This window comes from Protopterus annectens, chromosome 2.part0 (assembly GCF_019279795.1).
Source record: "Protopterus annectens isolate FY-2018-M chromosome 2.part0, PAN1.0, whole genome shotgun sequence".
In the NCBI taxonomy this organism is placed as follows: domain Eukaryota; kingdom Metazoa; phylum Chordata; order Ceratodontiformes; family Protopteridae; genus Protopterus; species Protopterus annectens.
Window position 1 is genome coordinate 1,708,055,597 of NC_056728.1, and position 18,828 is coordinate 1,708,074,424.

Consider the following 18,828-nt stretch of genomic DNA (forward strand, 5'->3'; position numbering starts at 1 on the left):
GTGCCCACCCTTTGCACCTGATTAACTCTCTGCCATTTGAGGGATTTTATAGGGTTAGGAATCTATGTTCTGGGGGGGGTCTATATTAGAATGCCGAAATCTCACTTATGCGAATCCTGAAAGGCCGACACATACACAGCGAACGACAAAAACACAGAACGTCCTTAAGCACGAAATTCAAAATATTGAATTGCCATAGTTGGCCAACTCCACTGCCCGCTATGTACTGCCTACCCAAACAAAATAAATATGAATGTATTACTATATATGCACTTACCTTAACCGGCACCCTAACCCTAAGGTCAGTAACTATTGCACATTTACATTGGGGGGCTATACCGGATAAGGGAATCTCCTACTGACGTTTTACCTCACTAAACATGGTGTGGACAACTATGGCAATTCGGTATTTTGAATGTCACTCTTAAGGATGTTCGGTGTTCATGTGGTTCGCTGTTTATGTGCCGGCCTTTTGGGATTCACGTAAGTGAGGTTTCGTCATTCTAATATAGACCCGTTCTGGGGAGGATGAATTTCTGCAAGAGGCAGAAAAAAATTGTATGTAGATTATAAAATTGAGGTTACTCTGACATATAATTGAAAATATTCGGGGACAAACTGCAGAATAAAAAGGGAAGGATAAATGCCCTAAGTTATTCAAGAATAAGGAAGGGAGAAGATTAGAAAGGAAGATATTTACTTCAATACAAGGTGTGCCCCCTTTCTAGAAGAGGTTACATGTATTCTTAAAGAACACTGGTATATTGTACAGTCAAAGGAATTTTTGAGGAATATAAAATTAAAAATTTCTTACTGTAATTCTCCTAGTTTGGGGATTGTTTGGTACATTCCCATTTGGGGACTGAAGAGAGAATTTTATGTTCCTATAAGGGTTTTTCTGTTTGTAAATAGATGGATTAAAGTGGCGAATTTTGTATTAATGATCACAGATTTGTTCAACCAGTTATTGTTATCAAACTGCAGTGACATATGCCTTGAGATACAGTTAGTATAGTAACACGTTTAGTTTGTATAATATTTATACTAAGTGTTGATTCCCCTGTAGTGCAAACAGAGTGGTGATTAGATTCTGATATCATGAAAAAGGCAAATCATTTAAGCACTTCTATAGCACAAGATTTGATCTTAACAATTGTTAAGTATCTCTGCTACAGTTAGTAAGAACAGGTGTTGGGCTAGGCACTAAAATCTGCCAGTACTGACCAGCAAATGACATTAGCAGAATTCAAAACAGATTTCTGTCTGCTTACTCTGTGTACTAGTATTTTCCTAACATAAGACAACATGTTCCTCTGCCTTTCTGACAGTGCTCGGTAAATCTTTTACAGCTTAGAAAGCTGGCAAAACATTTAGCATTTTTTTAACTGGTAGTACATGGAGCAGATAAAGCTCCATGTACCACAAAGAATTATGTGTTCTTGACATGGATGTCAAGTTTCACCTCAAGAGCAAATTTCTAGGCATCCATGTCTCAAACACACAAGAGGTCCCTTATGACTGGAGACCTGATTATAATCCTCTGTATTGTAGAAAATGGTTTAGCATTTTTTTTTCTTTTTTCTTTTGACATAGTTTTAATGTAGTATAATAGGCTTCCATAACAGAATACTAAATCATGTGCTGCGTTTATATGAATACTGCATTAAAGGGGATAATCACACTCTGTGTTTAATTATATAAATAAATTAAATTATAAACAGTGAATATATTTACAGTTTGTATTGTAGATCTTTATTTGTTTAATTGTTAAATATCCCTTGAATAAATTACCCTTTGTTTTTGGTTAATGCCTTCAGTCCACTCTGACTTCTAGAAAATACAGTCAGTCTGGAATACGCTTTGTTAAAATAGTTTGCAGAACTTTGTAGAAGCATAGCCTGACAGTAGTAATAGTTGTTAGCATTCTGTGCCTGAAAATTAAATTAAACAGCAATATACATAAATGGAAACATCAAGCCTCAAAAATGATGCATGATGAAACTATGATTAATGTATAAAACAAGTTGGAAAAAACATTTAGTTAGGCAATATCAAATCCAAGCCAAGAACTATATCTGTGATTTTTGTGAAAAATATAAAAAATTTCACATCTGAAATTTATATGGCATATTCATGTAAAATGATTCATTAAATTTCCTGCTGAATACAGTTTTATATAGGACAGTGAACATAGAATAAACATTGCCAAAAAATCCACTCACAGCATAAATTAATAAACAAAACAGTATATTGGATTAGCCATCCATTTGAATTGCCTACTGTCATTAAATCTGTATATTTTTTTAAAGTATTTTTGGTCCCCTTTACTGATTGCAGATCTACATTAGACTCATGTGCTATCCACACTACCCAATGCATTTATCATGTTTAGGGGCAAACTAGGTGGTAGGTTGTTTATGTCATCAGACTGAGTGATGGGTATTTTGGAATATTGCCAATACATCACTCCATGTTTGGTGTACTATGATGCCAAGGCTGTTTTGAACATGGTTTTGCATACATGCATCTCCACCACATACATGTCTGCATGCAGTGGTCCCACCACACTTGCATGAATGGAAGCCAGCAGGGGTTCCCTTATACCCTCTCTCACACAAGGCAAGCCATTTGTCAGTTGCTTACTCCCCCAGGCTTGCCCTCAACTAGTCCTCAGAATACTCTTTGAACCTGGGTTACTGGTAGTGCAGGGAGCTACCTTACCCCTATGCTAATAGACTGGGGAAACATCATGATTTCTGCATTCTTTTTTATAGAAAATACATTTTAAAATAGAGAAATATATGTCAGAAATAAATCATTAAATTAAAAATAAATCCTGATTAAAGCTGCCTATAATCCTCCATATTAACTACCAAGGCTGACATATGCTGTAATCATCATTGACATTAATGAGTGCGTCTTGCTGGGATTAACAAAGGCTATGACTGCAGAAATTCACTGAGAATTAAAACAATAAGATATTATCAGGGATCATGATACTACTCCAATTAATTAAATTATTGGAGGGCAGTATCATAGCTACACTTTAAACCAAATTACACCCCCAGGGGATGATTAACTTGAATAACACCATAACCTCTGGGTGCACTGTAGTGCTTAAATTCTGTTTTTTTCTCATTAATTAAATGGTCCATCTGCAGTGACTATGCTGCAGGATTAACCTTCCAGCTACAATGTGGGATAAAAGTCCATTGTTCAATGAAAAGCATTACAGTACAAACCTAATAACTTCAAAGTCCTATTAAGGAAGCTTTGAATTTTATCAAACCATTTAAATATGCTATATGAATGTCCTTCCTCAATGTTCATAGGCTCATAGGTGGGTACTAGGCTATCTGCCCAAAGGCATTTATAAGCCTAGCCAGAATGTGTTGTCTTTCGCCACCCCATTAGATTAGTTCCCTGTGCCTCTGTCCAGCAGAGCCACTGAAGTGATCCCCGGGGTAAACTTTCTGTTTCCCATCCACTCGTCAAGGTTTCTTTTGAAGAGTGTTAGCGAGGAGCTCTCTTAATGTCGATTGGGATCTTGTTCCAAAGCATGGGAAGTCTCTGGAACAGGAATCTATCCCTCCAGCATGTCCTGTTTATTGTTGTGGTGAGGTTTAGACCCCCAGAGCGTGTGGCTCGAGGGGATAAGGTTTTCTTTAGGTGGAGCATGTCCATCAATTCTGGGTTGGACATGGCCTTGTATGTCAGGCAGAGATCACCTCTGAGTAGGCGGTATGCAACCGAGTACAACTGGAGTTTCTTCAGTCGAGCTGCATAGGGCATCTGTTTGAGGCCATTGATCCTCTTGGTGAGGTACTTCTGTGGTCTTTCCAGCTGTTGCAGGTGTCTTGTAAGGTACATCCCAAATGGGGCATTGTACTCTATGATGGGTCTGATGAGCGATGGGTAGAGGAGCACAATGACCTCTTTTGATCTGGATGCGAACCCTTTTGTGATTAGGTGGGCCACGTAGAAGGATTTTCTAACCACTTGGGCAATGTGATTATCAAAGATGAGATTACTATCTACTTGGGTCCCCAGATCCCTTATTATGTCTTCTGTATTTAGGGGACTACCACCTTTGTGGTAGTTTGTGGGTACTTTGTTTTTTCCAAAGGGGATGACTATGCACTTTTTGGCATTTAGCTTGAGGCCATGATTTTGACACCAGGTATCCATCTCAGTGAGACCCATCTTGTGACATAGGGGTTTATGTTCAGGCTGGTGATCTTGTCTATAATACATGAATGGGGAATGGTGTTGAAGGCCTTAGCGAGGTCTAGGTAGGCTGTGTGTACCACCTTTCCCTCGTCTATAGCCTTGGTAACTGTATCAAGGAAGTCCACCAGGTTTAGGAGGCATGATCTGCCCTTAACAAAGCCAAACTGGGTAGGGTCCTGTGTTTGGAGGTTCTCAATGTCTCTGTTAATGAGTTCCATGATGATGTGCTCCATAGCCTTGCAGACCAAGCTAGTCAGGCTTATAGGGTAATAGTTCCCAGGGTCTGTTGTGGTCCACCTTTGTGGAGTGGAATAACCGTTGCTGTGCACTACTCTATGGGTATGTAGCCTGTGGAGAGGCTGTGTTTGAACAGTGTGTTTAGGTGAGGGGTTAGTTCATCTTTGAGCTTGTGTAGGACGCAGCCTGGGACACCATCCGGTCCCATTGATGCTGTGTTTTTGGCTTTGGAGAGGGCTGTTTTAACCTGAGTGTCTGTGATTTCAGGGGCACTACATTCTTCTGGTATGGTTATAGGCCCTTTTGGGGGTGAGAGGGGGTGAAGTTTGTGCTGAACTGTCTGCCAGGATGTTGGCGATATTGGTCAGTTCAGTGTATTTTGTGCCATTCTGCATTAACTCCAAGCAGATCTGAGCATTGCCACTTAGATTCTTGACATAACTAAAGAATGGCTTGTGGTTATCTTTGGAGTCCTTGGCAATTTTTCTTTCAAAGCTCGCCTTGGATGATTTTATGAGGGATCGTAGTTTCTTGCTGATACTGATCAGAGATGTCTTCCCTTCTTGGGATTTTACTCTTTTCTGTACTAGTTTCCTCCTTCTATTGTATAGCTTGTTTATGGCAGGAGTCCACCAGACTGGTTTCCTTTTCTTGGAGGAGTGAGTCTTGGTTTTGCTTGGGATGGCACGATCCATGCATTCTTGTAGCGACCCGTAGAATGCATTAGTAAAGGATTTTGCAGCTTGGACAGTGTTATCCTTCAGCATGGGGGCTTTGAAACTTTCCACCTTGGTCTTAAGGAACGTGAAGTTTGTTTTTGAAAAGTTTTTCACGGTAGTTTTCTTGTCCGGGTGTGGGGGCGGAATATGGATATCCAAGTGTGAAATAAAGCATGTCCTACCTCTGGTGTTTTGGTTACATGAGTATAACAAGGCATCATTTGAAATGGATGTACCAATTTATACCTTCTGTGAAACCTCACAATGTAAATTATATTTGTTTGGATGTTTTACTGTGAAATGTTCATACATACACAATGGCTTATTTGTTACTGCATCCAATTCTTTCTCTTAACTTTTCTAGGAGCTAAAATCAATGATGCAAGTAGGATTTTATGATTCAGTTGGCTCTATAATTTCCATACTTAATCATTGTAGACAGTGATCTATTTGTTACTGTTACCTGTACTGTGTTTTCACTTGAACTGGATATTTTTTGGAAGGGATTCCATATAGGTCTGTCCCAGATGAATTTTCACAGTGAACCAACACAACAGAAAATAAAGGTTCCACCTTTTAAAATAGTAAATGTAATAATAAATAAATAAAAACTCAGTTCAGGTGAACTAAAGGGAATCTTTATTGAGCCACTAAAGTGAAAGAGAAGTGCTTCTGTCAATTAAATTATTTTCAAGAGCTGTAGATGTCTTCAGATCAATGTTCCTGCCAGAGACTCTGGCAGACACATTGCTGTGTGACAGTGGAGTTTGTAGAAAAAAGTAACTGAGTAATGGGGTATGGGTTGTAAGCACCCCTGAAAAATGCTGGGCTGAATGAGTACTAGTAGTGATTATGTAAACTTTTTTTTTATTAATGAGTTGTGATTGAGGTGCTTTGCAATTGATCATGTTTCCAACATTCTAAGAAGAACAGAAACATTACTGTTTTATTTTATTTAAAAAAAAAAAAAAAAGCCTTCCCCTTTCTTAGATGGACTGGAAGTAGTATGTGCTGTGGACAATATAACAAGAGTGCAGTGTGCAAAGATATATGGTAAATGAGGTGGGAATATTTTTGTAGGTCCAAAAAGGCCTTATGGCAGCAGCTGTACAAGAAATTAGAAGGTGAAGTTTTTTTGCTTGGAATTATCAAATCAGGTTCCTTTGATCAAAAATGATTCAGTGATTTGATTAGTGGTGCTGTTTGTACATATCTGACCCTCTGGTAAAGTAAATTTTTGGGGTTACTAGTAGAGGATGAATCACCGTTGAAGACAGTGAATATGTATGTGTGGGCTTTTCCTGCAGAGTATGTTACCCTGCTGTATTCACAAAACCGAATTCTTAACTGTTACTAAACAAAGAGGTATATTATCATATGACTGCTTTTTGGGGTAGTGGGGGAGGTGAATTGCAAAAATTAAGTCAAAGCAGATATAAATGAATACATTTGTTTTGTCTTGAGAAGCCACACTATGATATGTGTTCTCCATTTCTAGAATAATTTTCCCATCACCCTCTGCACAGGTTCTGAATTATAGCAAAATCCATGATCGTCATGGTTGTCATTATAGTGCAGATGTTATATCACAGAAACGGGATGATAATGACAATAGAGATTCTTATTTTGTGCTTTTCTACACATAAACCTATCGCATTTATTTACCTTAACATTCTAGAAGTTACTGCTCTACTGGTCTTCCCAAGAGTTTATTAAGCTTTGTATAGCTTTCCAACAATGTAACTGCCGGATGATGTATTTTATGTGAAAAATAGACTTTTTGGGTTTTCATCTTACTGCTGCTATGTTATTTATCATGGGTATTTGTAGCTGGTAACACTTTCTGACATCAACAGAAAACTTGCAAGTATTTGACTGTCTTACCCTTTTCTTACACAAAGTCATTCATCGACTCTTCTTGTCTGCAATCAGCAGCACTCTCCTTGGTCTGTAGCTCCAAAGCTGTTCTACAGTTTTTGATTTCTGTTTTTTTTTCCTTGTTAACTCTTTGCTACTGCACTCATGATAGTTTCTCTGCCACTCAGTCTCACATCATTATTTTATTTACCATGACCATCGTCACTGCTTTTGGAACTTTGTTTTACCATTTTCCTAGCTCTGCACTCCTCTTCCTTAGATTCTTACTAGTGGCTAGTGCTGTAAGTAGGATTTATCCAGTCATCAAGCCACTGCTGTAAAGTGAAACTTGCTAAAAACTGGTTGAAGGCCAGAGACCCGCTGTCATACTTTGACAGTAAAACAAGGGTGTCTGCCTAAGATGTTTTAGTATGCTATGCAAGTGGTGTTCAAGTGGATGGTTTGAGGGACTCACCCTACCTGTTATGTTTTCTCATGGACTGCATATTCTTTTATTTAGATTGTTAAGGCAAAGTTTCCCAATCACAGTTATCTCCCAATGCAGAAAGTCTTATTTCTTATTAACTTCTCTTCTTGTATCCCTAAAAATAAAGGTTATATGCAGCAGAGCAGGTAGAATCCTGCTTAATACCATTGAGGTGACATCCATGGCACTGCACAGGGGAATGGGAATCAGCCTTGTGGTGCCTTACACTCGTGCAAAAATCCTGTATGTGTATTATTTCATCAGACAGAGACCATTCAGAACTTTTCTCCATTCTTTTAGTTTTCATCTTTTTCTGCTTATCTGCACACTATGTACATGCAGGGAACATTGCCAAAGGGCTTTGTTTCACCTCTGACATGCAGTAATGATGGAGAAGGGTTAGGTGAGGTCGAATAAAATGCTACTCTGACGTCTGGTTATACTTTAATTTCTAAACTGAACAATAGTTAAGAATTCTGAGACTAGTAACTGCGAGTCCCGAGAACAGCAAGACTGAATGTACAAAAATGGGGACTTAAGTATACTAAGTCTGAGATAACTGTGTCTCACAGTACTCTATTTTCTCAACTGTATGGGGGCTTGCCCCCTGCAAAAACAACTCTAAATGAAAATAATTTACTGACATTTGCTGTTGCTGTTTTTTTAAATATTTCTGGGACTCAAAACTACTTTGAATAACATAAGGAGCTCCAAGATCCAAATATTTTTAACTTCGTTTTTTTTTCATACAGATATCAGAATTATATATACCAGAAGATGTGTGTGTGTGTGTGTGTGTGTGTGTGTGTGTGTGTGTGTGTGTGTGTGTGTGTGTGTGTGTGTGTGTGTGTGTGTCTGCGCGTATTAGGTGGGGTGGGGAACTTGTATAAGACTAATCTCATGAACTTCTGGTGTATTATGCAATGGTCTCATCTCTGCCAGATGATTTGAAGGATTCGACCGGTAATTTGACTTTATTTTAAATGTTTTTTTAAAAAAAACTTCATTACAGTAAATTGTAAATAAATTAAAACTACATAAAATGGGATAAGATAAAAATGAAGCACATTAAACATATGAGCAAACTTAAAATCAATATGACAAACGAGTTAGACGTATGGTCCTAGGTTAACATCAAAATAACCTAATGTCAGGTTCTAGTAAAAGAATAAGCCAGAAAGAGAATAACTTTTGAGCAACCTGTGCAAGAAAACCAAGGTAGGGCAATGTCAAAGTCACAGACACAGTAACTTTCAAATGTGTTGAGTCTGAAAGGCAAAGGAACAAATGCTTGCTATTTCTAAACACACATGGGGGACTAACAGTAGCTAGGCGGCTGCTGAGCACAAAAGCCCATGAGAGGCAATTTAGCATCAGACGCTCCATCAACTAAGAGAATCCAATTCATATAAACAAGTAGATTAACACTTCTTCTTCTTCTTCTTTTGGCTGCTCTTGTTAGGGGTTGCCACAGCGGATCATCTGTTTCCATTTCTTCCTGTCCTCTGCATCTTGCTCTGTCACACCAGCCACCTGGATGTCCTCCCTCACCACATCCATAAACCTTATCTTAGGCCTTCCTCTTTTCCTGTTACCTGGGAGCTTCATCCTTAACATCTTTTTCCCAATATACTCTGCATCCCTCCTCAGCACATGTCCAAACCAATGTAACAAGCAATTCTATATGGTATAGCCATTGCAGGCTAAACATCATATGCATAATGTATTGGTATCATACAGTACTAGTGGGTTATCCACCCACAGAGCACTAGTGAGTAATCCACCAGAGAGTACTAGTGAGTAATCCACCCACAGAGCACTAGTGAGTAATCTACCCACAAAGCACTAGTGAGTAATCCACCCACAGAGTACTTACTAGTGAGCAATCCACTCACAGAGCACTTGTGAGTAATCCACCCACAGAGCACTAGTGAGTAAAACACCCACAGAGCACTAGTGAGTAATCCACCCACACAGCACTAGTGAGTAATCCACCCACAGAGTTCTGCACCAGCTTACCTACATGTTTGTGTTACACCACTGGCTGAGTAGATGAAGTCTGAGAATTCAATGTTTGGTGAGATTTGCTGCAATGTATTGTATTGTGCAAGTCAGAGGTGCACATTTTGGAGGGGATTCCCTTTTCTTTATTGTAATTTGACTGTGGAGTTGGTATGTGTAATTTTAGGGGGAATGCCGGCTTGCCCCTGGCAAAAAGATTTTTTTAAGTTTGTTTTTTAGCTCACCATTTTTGGTATGTAATTTGCAATGAACAGTAAACAGAAAAATCCATTTTTGTAATAGTGTATGGAAATCTTTCTGCACCATCTGCAAATTGTCTAGCTGGATGAAAGGTGTCCCAGGTAGAGAGTAGTGCAGTAGTCAAGGTGAGATGAGACCAGTGCATGAATAACTAGTGGTAATCAGCCTACAGTAACACGTGCCTGATCCTGAAAATGTTCTACAAGTGGTACAAGTTTTCATGACAGCAGGCACCTGATCCTGAAGTGCCATTCTCTTGGATCACACCTAAACTGTGCAAAACAAACTCAAGCTTGTTTCCTGTTTAAATGATATAGTTAGGGAGAGACCAGAAGACTGTCCCAAGGTAGCATGAACTGCCATGGCCTTAGCTTAGCAGCTGTTGAACTTCTGCCAGTTATGGAAGAGCCATGAATGACTAGACTCGGGTTCATTTACAGGGGAACACACTCATGCTGTGTCTTCTTGTGGAAAGTAGAGGTAGAGTTGGGTGTCATCAGCATAACAGTGGCATGCTAAGCCCTCTTCCTTATAAGCTCCCTCAAAGTTAGCATATACCTTGCAAAACAGTGGACTTCAAATTGAGCCCTGTGGCACTTCACAACCAAGAAAGGAGGAGGAAAGAGGTGTAAATGCCCCAGCATAACTTCTGAGTACAGTTAGATTTATGAAAAATAAACCATTCTAAAACCATGCAGGAAATGGCACAGAAAGTCCTCAAACATTGGATCAGGCAGGTCTATGGTACCGAGCAGAGCTAAGATGTCCATGAGAACTAGGACTGAATAGTAATACTGGTTTCTAGCCATGACAAGAGCATTGACTGTTTGTAAGCATATTCATTAAGTTTACTAAGCTACACTCCACAAACTATGTTGTCCATAATCTGGTCTTTTTTTCCTCCATGCAGTCCCATGCAGAATTAAACACAGTGCAAACGGAAATGCTGCTCAAGACATGCTAACTATGTGACATCAGTAACACTATGTGATATGTGGTGACCACAAATCCCTTCTATCTATTTTTTCTATGAGTAAGTATTAATTTAAATAACTAATGCAACTTCTGAAATATTTCATAAATCACACCAGTTTTCTTTGCTTAATTAATTCTGGGATTAAAGGGAAGTAAGTGTGCAAAACCAATCAGATAAAGTTCTGCCCTCTGGTAACATGATGCCTGTGTCACTGTTCTTAGGAAGGTTGACCTCTTAAACCTCTCTCATGAAAAGTCATGCGTATGCATTTATTTAATTCCCTCATTCAGAGATCACTAATTACATAACCTTTCCATGTTTCCTTTTTCTTCTAATTCCATTCCTTTATTTATAAAGAGACGTTAGTTGTAGGATGTCAACAACACTGCATGGGGGGTACCCTTACTTCTATCAATTTATGCCATGATATTTAGTGTTTAGTTACTTAATTTACTAAGACATGTTTCATCACCAGGCTTTTTTCTTTCAATATTTTTCTTTCCTTAATTATAAAACATCCACAACATTACATTGTGGAAGAAGTGTGGACCCTACCTATGATGCGCCAGTTATGTGTTGCCAGTGGCACTGCACTAGAGGGTAGAATCCTGACATGCCCACTTCTTTTCTTCAAAACCCAGATTACTTTTACTGCACTCTGCAGCTTGCTGTCATCCTGTTTGTTAGTCTGCTAAGTGTTTTATACGAGTATCTCCCAAACACATACAAATGGAATATTTTGTATTTTATACGAGTATCTCCCAAACACATACAAATGGAATATTTTGTATTTTATACGAGTATCTCCCAAACACATACAAATGGAATATTTTTACTTGATTCTCTTACTTTTCCTTGCATCCTTCTGTGTCTTTGTCTGCTATTTATATTTTCAACATGAAGCAGCTACATCAGATTTTTTTCTCTCTTTTGCCTTTTATTCCTCCCAGGTTTCCCACATTAGGTACACACTGTACATGTACCCTCAACTAGCCACATTAAACACACACATAATGATGTTTTAAAGTGGAAAGATGCCCCCCAAACACCTAATGATGCTTCTTCACATTATATGACACTCCAAAATGTTTCCATGCATCTGCTGACAAGGATTTCAACCAGACTTACCACACTAGATATTTGACATAATTCCAATAAGAGTTAGAAAATCACAGATAAATGCAACATGTAGGTCACTAGTTCAGACTGAAATGTTTTAACTTTCTGGTAAAAACTGGCCTCTCTATTACTGATATTGCTGTGCAAGTAAAGGAGGGATGTAAGGTTTCCACTGTTGACATTTTTAATCACTTGAATGGGTACAAACCAGCTAAATTCAACATTTCTGGAATCCCTGGAAACAATTTACTGTAGCCACAGTCATGAACTGTACACATAGCCACACTGTTTATTACTTCTGTCTTCACATCGATGTTTCTATACTCCTGTCATTTGTTCTTCAAGATACAGTCTGAGACACTTTTTGGTCATTGTACCCTCCTTGGGAATATATTAGAGCACAAAATCCCACAATGTATCATGGTTCAACTAATCTACCCAATCTCTTTCACACTTCAGCTCCCAGTTTAAATACATTGGTCAGATTTTTATGTAAATGCATTTCTTTTTCTTCATGTAAGATTCAGGCAGAGTGCTTTTGCTATAGAAATTAACTGTGAACACATATCTCTCAGCCCCAGGCTGTACATACACCAAACACCCATACACATATGTTTAGAATTAAGTCTTAAGTACTTAAAGGGTTTGTAAACAACTTTACAGTTATAATGGCTCTTATATCTCATTGTAAATGAAATAAAGGTCACCTTACTCGATTCTGTACTCCTGGCTGTAATTAGTTTTCATTTCTTATAGTTAGAACTCTGTATGTACTACAATAATTACTTTAAATGGTGCTATGTCTATAAACAGTGATGTCCAAGCACTGTTTTATGGCTGTTAACTATTTAAACTGATTGTATAAAGTTTATGTTTTGCACTTATTGTGCTGTACTGGTGTGGTATAATTGCCTACATGTATATAATGCAAAATTTTGTAATGACAGGCTATATTTATTCTGTAGCCTTACTTTAATTTGAGCCAAACTGATTTAATACTGCAACATGGGGACACTATGGTTGTATATAAAATCATTATATTTGCAAGCTGTTTACAAACTCTTTAACTATATATTTAGAAGTGGCTATGGTTATAATAGTGGATTCTGGTAATGCGATACACATCTTATTCAGAAAAACCTATAAAGTTTTGTTTCATCACAAACATATATTAGTGCTGTTGTCAGTAATCTGTGTAATACTGGCTGTCTAAGAATATGGTCATATTGCTACCAGCCCATAGAAATCTGAAGATATGAACCACACAACATCTAGAACAACCAGCAAACCTGTCTAAATACAGTGGCTTTATTAATGTAATTCTAATTATTTTTTGTTTCAGGTTTTGTCCTCTCAAAATTTTCACTATGTTCTTCCTGAGAGGAAAATCAGAGGCAAAAATCTCAGTTTTTTTGTTGATATCACTGGCAAGAAGTTGTCATACCAGTCATTTATACTTAAGTTTTGATATTATTTTGAGGTGATGTTTTGCCCTTTCTCTAAATGCTTGGCTCCCAGTTTCTCCCCCATTTAGAACTGAAACATTAAAAAAATCAGATTCTTACTTTTCTTCCAGCTAAATCGAGTTTTTCCTAATATCCAATACTCTGCATCATCAAAATGGATTTCTCCACTAGGAGGGAAGAATGCATGGGCGAGTTCTCCAGTTATTCCCTCAAAGCATCTATGAAGGTAGTTTTCCATGCAGTCTGTATGGTTATTGGAGTAGAACCCTGTAAAGGAAGAAACACAAAGCAATGACTAAGATAATATTACACTGCAAAGCATATAATGCACATGCACATTATATTACCTTTATTCATTCCTCAAATCATTTTCCATCTGACCACCTACCAGCCTACCTACCATTCTGGCTCATGTACATTTTTTATTGCTTGGCAGTCTCATTTCATGTGCCAACATCAGCTAATGCATACCAATGCAGAAACATATTTCTAATGCTACCAAACGTGATCCCTTCTGCAGGGGAAAAAAGAGTAGGATGAGTTTGATCACTTCCTGCTTTGAGCACATAGACAGGTGTACTGCACACTAGAAGATGTCATGCAGGAAGGAGAGGGACAGGAACATGCATCTGGTGGACACACACCTAGTCCTAAAGCCTCTCAGTCAGTCATGCAAATTCCAGAGTCTGTTCCCAAGTCCAAATCCTGTTTTGCATAATCCAGTGAATCACTCTCATCTCCCAGAAGGCCTGGTTACTTATCTGAATAGTAACATTTCACACATGAACTTTTATTTCAACACAAAGAACTAGTGCTTCGGCTTACCACCTCCCAAGGTTCTAAAGTACATAAAAAACCCTCCTGCTTATAAAAAAGTAAGTAGAAGCATACAAAACCAATAGAAAAGCACTGCAAATTAATCAATTAAAACAATAATTATTTATTTAAAGTTACAAGTAATGTTAAGCATTCAATATTTAAAAAACTTTCATAATAAATATTTCATTAATAATTCATTATTAAGACCATCAGGATTAAAACTAGTATATGAAAAAATATATCACGCCTCTTTTCTGAAAAGAATCTCAGATATATTAAAAACAAAAATAAAAATGAATCACCAGGAGAGAAGACCTCAGTGCAGCCAAAATTTATTGAAGGTTAAGTGCTTTCATCTGCGAAAGACCAGACTTCATCAGAACAATTCTCATACAAAAAAGTTACCCCTTAAATACACTCCATAAAAACTCCCCTAATTAATGAACAATGGTGAACTATTCTTCGGCTTGAGTAAAGCTGTTTGGGGTTATGATTTGAAGTTTGTCCAGGGTGTGGGCTGCACATATTATAGTGGTATCATCTGCATATTGGACTATTGAGGCAGAGGGCAGGGATGATGCTATGCCATTAGTAAATAATGAGAATAGCAGTGGGCCAAGAATGGACCCTTGTGGGACACCAATGGTTACTGGAAGTAGGGGTGACAGGTGGTTTTCCCAAAGAACAGCTTGTTGTCAGTTAGATAAGTAGCTACTGAACCAGGATAAGGTGGAAGAATTTATGTTAAGAGTGGCCAGTTTTTCTAGGAGTAATCTATGGTTCACCATATCAAAGGCTTTGGATAAGTCTAAGAATATGGAGGATACGAACAGGCCGTTGTTTCTGTGGGTATTAACAGAGTTAGAAAAGGATAGTAATGCTGTGGTAGTACTGTGGGAAGGTCTGAATCCATGCTGGGATGGGGATAATAGATTGTTGTGAAGGAGGAGATTCATTAGTTGTGAGTGGACTATTCTCTCTAAAAGTTTTGATAGGGGTGATAGTATTGCAATGGGGCAGTAGTTTGTAAGTTCAAGGGAGTGTCCCCCTTTGTGTAATGGTATTATGTGAGATATTTTCTATGAGTTGGGTACTTTGCATTCAGTTATAGACCTGTTTATGAGGATGGACGCAGGATAGGCTATGGCCTCTGTGGTAATCTGTAGGAATTCTGCTGGTAGTTTGTCTACTGCTGGAGTTGTTGATTTCAGTTTTTTGAGGAGTTTGGTAATAGTTTTAGTACTGACTGGTTCTAGGAAGAAACTAGGTGTATTGCTTTCTGTATTGGAAAGGGTGGGGGCTGTTGTTGACATTGGGTAGGTGCTAGTGGTTTGGGTATTGGCTAGGGCTTGGATAGTTTCAGTGAGGTATTTGTTAAAGTGGGTGAGGATGTTGTGTAGATTATTTGGTAGTAGTGGAGAAGAGGTGGAAGGTTTTCCTGGGTATAGTAGGTTATTGATTGAGGCCCCAAAATTTTGGGGGTTGTTGGAGTATTTTTCCTGTAAAGTTTTATAATAATTAGTTTTGTCAATTTGTATGTGTTTTTTTTGGCTCAATTACATAGTTCATGGTACCTTAGTTTTAGGGTAGGGGTTTTGTGTTTGTGGAATTGCAACCAGGCTTTGTCTCTTTCTTTCATTAAGGACCTGGTGTCTTTTTGATAACCATGGTGCGTGGTTGGTTTTAATTCTGGTGGTCCTGGGTGGTGCATGGGAGTTCAGGATGTTTAGGAAGGTGGAGTTGAAGTATTCTACAGCTTCATCTAGTGCTAAGTATTTTAGGGGAGTCCATATACAGGATTTGAGTCAATTTAATAAGTCCTGAGCTCTGAAGTATTTTTGTTTCGTATGACCCTGACAATGGGTTGATTAGTTAGGTGGGGTCGATTCCTAATCAGGTATGTTGCTTGATGGTCACTCAGGCTGTCAGGGAGACTCCCTGAGAGATGGGCTTGAGTCGGTTAAGATACTATATCCAATCCAGGATTGACTGTTGTTTAGAGGTTTTATCTGTTCTTGTAGGAGTATTGATAATTTGGGTAATATATATATATAATAATATACCAATATTGTCTCAAAATACGAGCCACTTCCTCTATAAAGGGAGCATGCTGTGTAAAAAAAAATAAATATCCTTCTTTTTGACCTGACTCCTACTCTTCTTCTTATATCTTTTTTTTTATTCAAATAATTTTATTCAAAATCTTTACTACAACAATAAATAGTGAATTTAACAGATCAAATAAGAGTGAATTGTATGAACTATTTACAGATATACAATAGCCTCAAAACAGATAAAGTCAAAAGGGAATACAATCATAGATACACAAACAAATTATAGAGATTATTGTACGAGAATTAACAAATTATAGCTTGTATTCTTGTTTCCTCTAGTCTTATGAAGATAAAATTGTGACAGTTTTAAGTGTCTCTATTAGGGAGAGAACATTCTCCCAAGGATTATTAGTCCATTTCTTCAGAAAAATCCTCATTTCCTTGACTTTAATTTCCAACAGTGCTACTTCTTTCAATAGAGAGAGAAAATCATCAATTATTGGGATGATAGGGGAGTTTCATTTCCTAGTGATGCATTTTTTGAGACAGCCATTATAGTCCAAAGAAGATATAGTTCTTTCTTTTTCATAATAGTGGTTTCAATTTCATTTAGAAAAATTAATGACCATGACAAAATGAAAGAATCTGCATTACATTTTAGATAACATCTCCAGCATATAGCATCATTAGTATTTTTAAATCTAGCTATTTTATTAGGGGTGTAAAAGGCTCTATGCAAGAATTTCTATGCAAACATTTTCCAAAATTCTTTTATTATGAGTCTGTTTCTTTTATTAGAATCCATTACAGAGTAGTGATACCTAGCAATAAAGATAATGATAGTTATAGATAGAGACATAATCAGTAATGTCCAATAATAAAATGATGCTGAAGAGGCAGCCTCTGCTAATAAAATAAGTTTGTTTTCTCTACACATAATGAGTGGCCACAGAAAGGGCTTCCAACATTTACCAGGCTGAGCTGCCTTCACTGAGGGTCTTGGAGTATGCTTCTGTGGAGTGGACTGGCATTTAGCTCTCCAGGTAATTAGATACAGTGGTTGCCCTGTTTCCTACCAACTAATCACAAAGAAAAATTTAATTTAGTTAACCATCCACATTAATAGGCTAAGTTACGTCACTGTAGATACTACGGTCAGGATCCATACAAACATGGTGTGCGTTAACCACCCATATTAATATGCTAGGTTACGTTATTGTAGATACCACAATCAGGATCCATACAAACGTGGTGTGCTTCTGCATTAGGCTTGCGGAGCTTGATAACACTGTGTGGCAATGCCGTCACTAATTACATAAAGTATGCCAAACAACAGTTGAAACAATCCATTTATTGTAAATCCAATAAGCTGAAGCGCTTTTCGTCTGAGAGATACATGAACTTCATCAGATTAAATCACAAATCAAATAATGCAGTTTAAATAATTTAAACACTTGATTAGCTGATGCATCGATATCAAACATTAAAGCAATATGCCCCATATATTCAATTCATATTATAAAAACTTTATATCAATATATAAGCTATCCTAATAAAAACTAACTATTCTTATAAAAATAGTTGAACAATAATAATATTTTCATTTGAAATTACTACTAAGCTATTCCAATACAAGCAAATACCAGAAGAGCCCAGTATTAAAACAAACAGCAGCAACTAAATATATTCTAATTAAAATTATATTCTTAATTAAAATAGCAGCAAAATTTCTTATAAAACTATCTACGAAGGCTTTTGAGGTTTAATATAGCTATAATGGAACACATATCATTGAGACCCGGCCAGTTATATGCGTACAATCTAATCTGCCATAACAATTCCAGTCTTTCCAATTCTATTTCTATTGGTCCCCCTCTTATATTAGGTATTAATTGATCCAAGATCCAGAACTTAAATTTATGGGTGGGATATTCTGACACATGCTTAGCTAATGCATTTTCTTGCTTGAGTTTACTTATATTATAAGTATGTTCGTAGATTCTATCTCTTAATCTACGAATAGTTTTACCCACATAGAAACATGGGCAGAACTGGCATTTAGCTAAGTAAACCACCATTTTAGAATTACAGTTAAATTTACCCTTACTTCTCAGGTCTAAATTATTAATGGTTACTAAGTTACCCACTATAATATATTTATAATAGGAACAGGACCCACAGTTATGCATGCCCCTTCTAATAGTATTATTATTACTATTATTTTTGTGTATACCCTCCAAAAGTCCTTTAAAGTTTCTATCTCTTCTTACTGTGAATTTGGGTGCTTCCCCTGTTTTCTCTATTAGTTCTTTACTTTCCTTCAGAATGTTCCAATTTTTATATACAATACTTTTTAGGAAATGAAAATCAGAGTTGAAAGTCAAAATAAGACTATGTTCAAAACATGAAGTTTTTCTACCCATCGTTCCATTTATGGCAAGATCTGTTATTTCACAGTTAGAGTCCCTAGAAGTATTTAGTACTGTTTCTTGGATTTGTACTTCTATAACCTCTCTTACAATCGGTGTATAAATACCTCTACTTCTCTTCTCTTGAATTTCATCAATGATATTATCCAAGAAGGTATTTGGGTATGCCCTTC

The 18,828-nt window shown here is 37.4% G+C and overlaps 1 protein-coding gene across 1 annotated transcript in view; it reads right to left on the reverse strand.

Moving 5' to 3' along the window:
* The window catches only part of MMP23B (matrix metallopeptidase 23B), a 344,346-nt gene that overhangs the window by 202,135 nt on the left and 123,383 nt on the right, over positions 1–18,828 (reverse strand). The window contains exon 4 of the mRNA XM_044061757.1: positions 13,453–13,620. Within this exon, the coding sequence (XP_043917692.1) occupies positions 13,453–13,620 (168 nt within the window). The remainder of the gene's footprint in view (positions 1–13,452; positions 13,621–18,828) is intronic.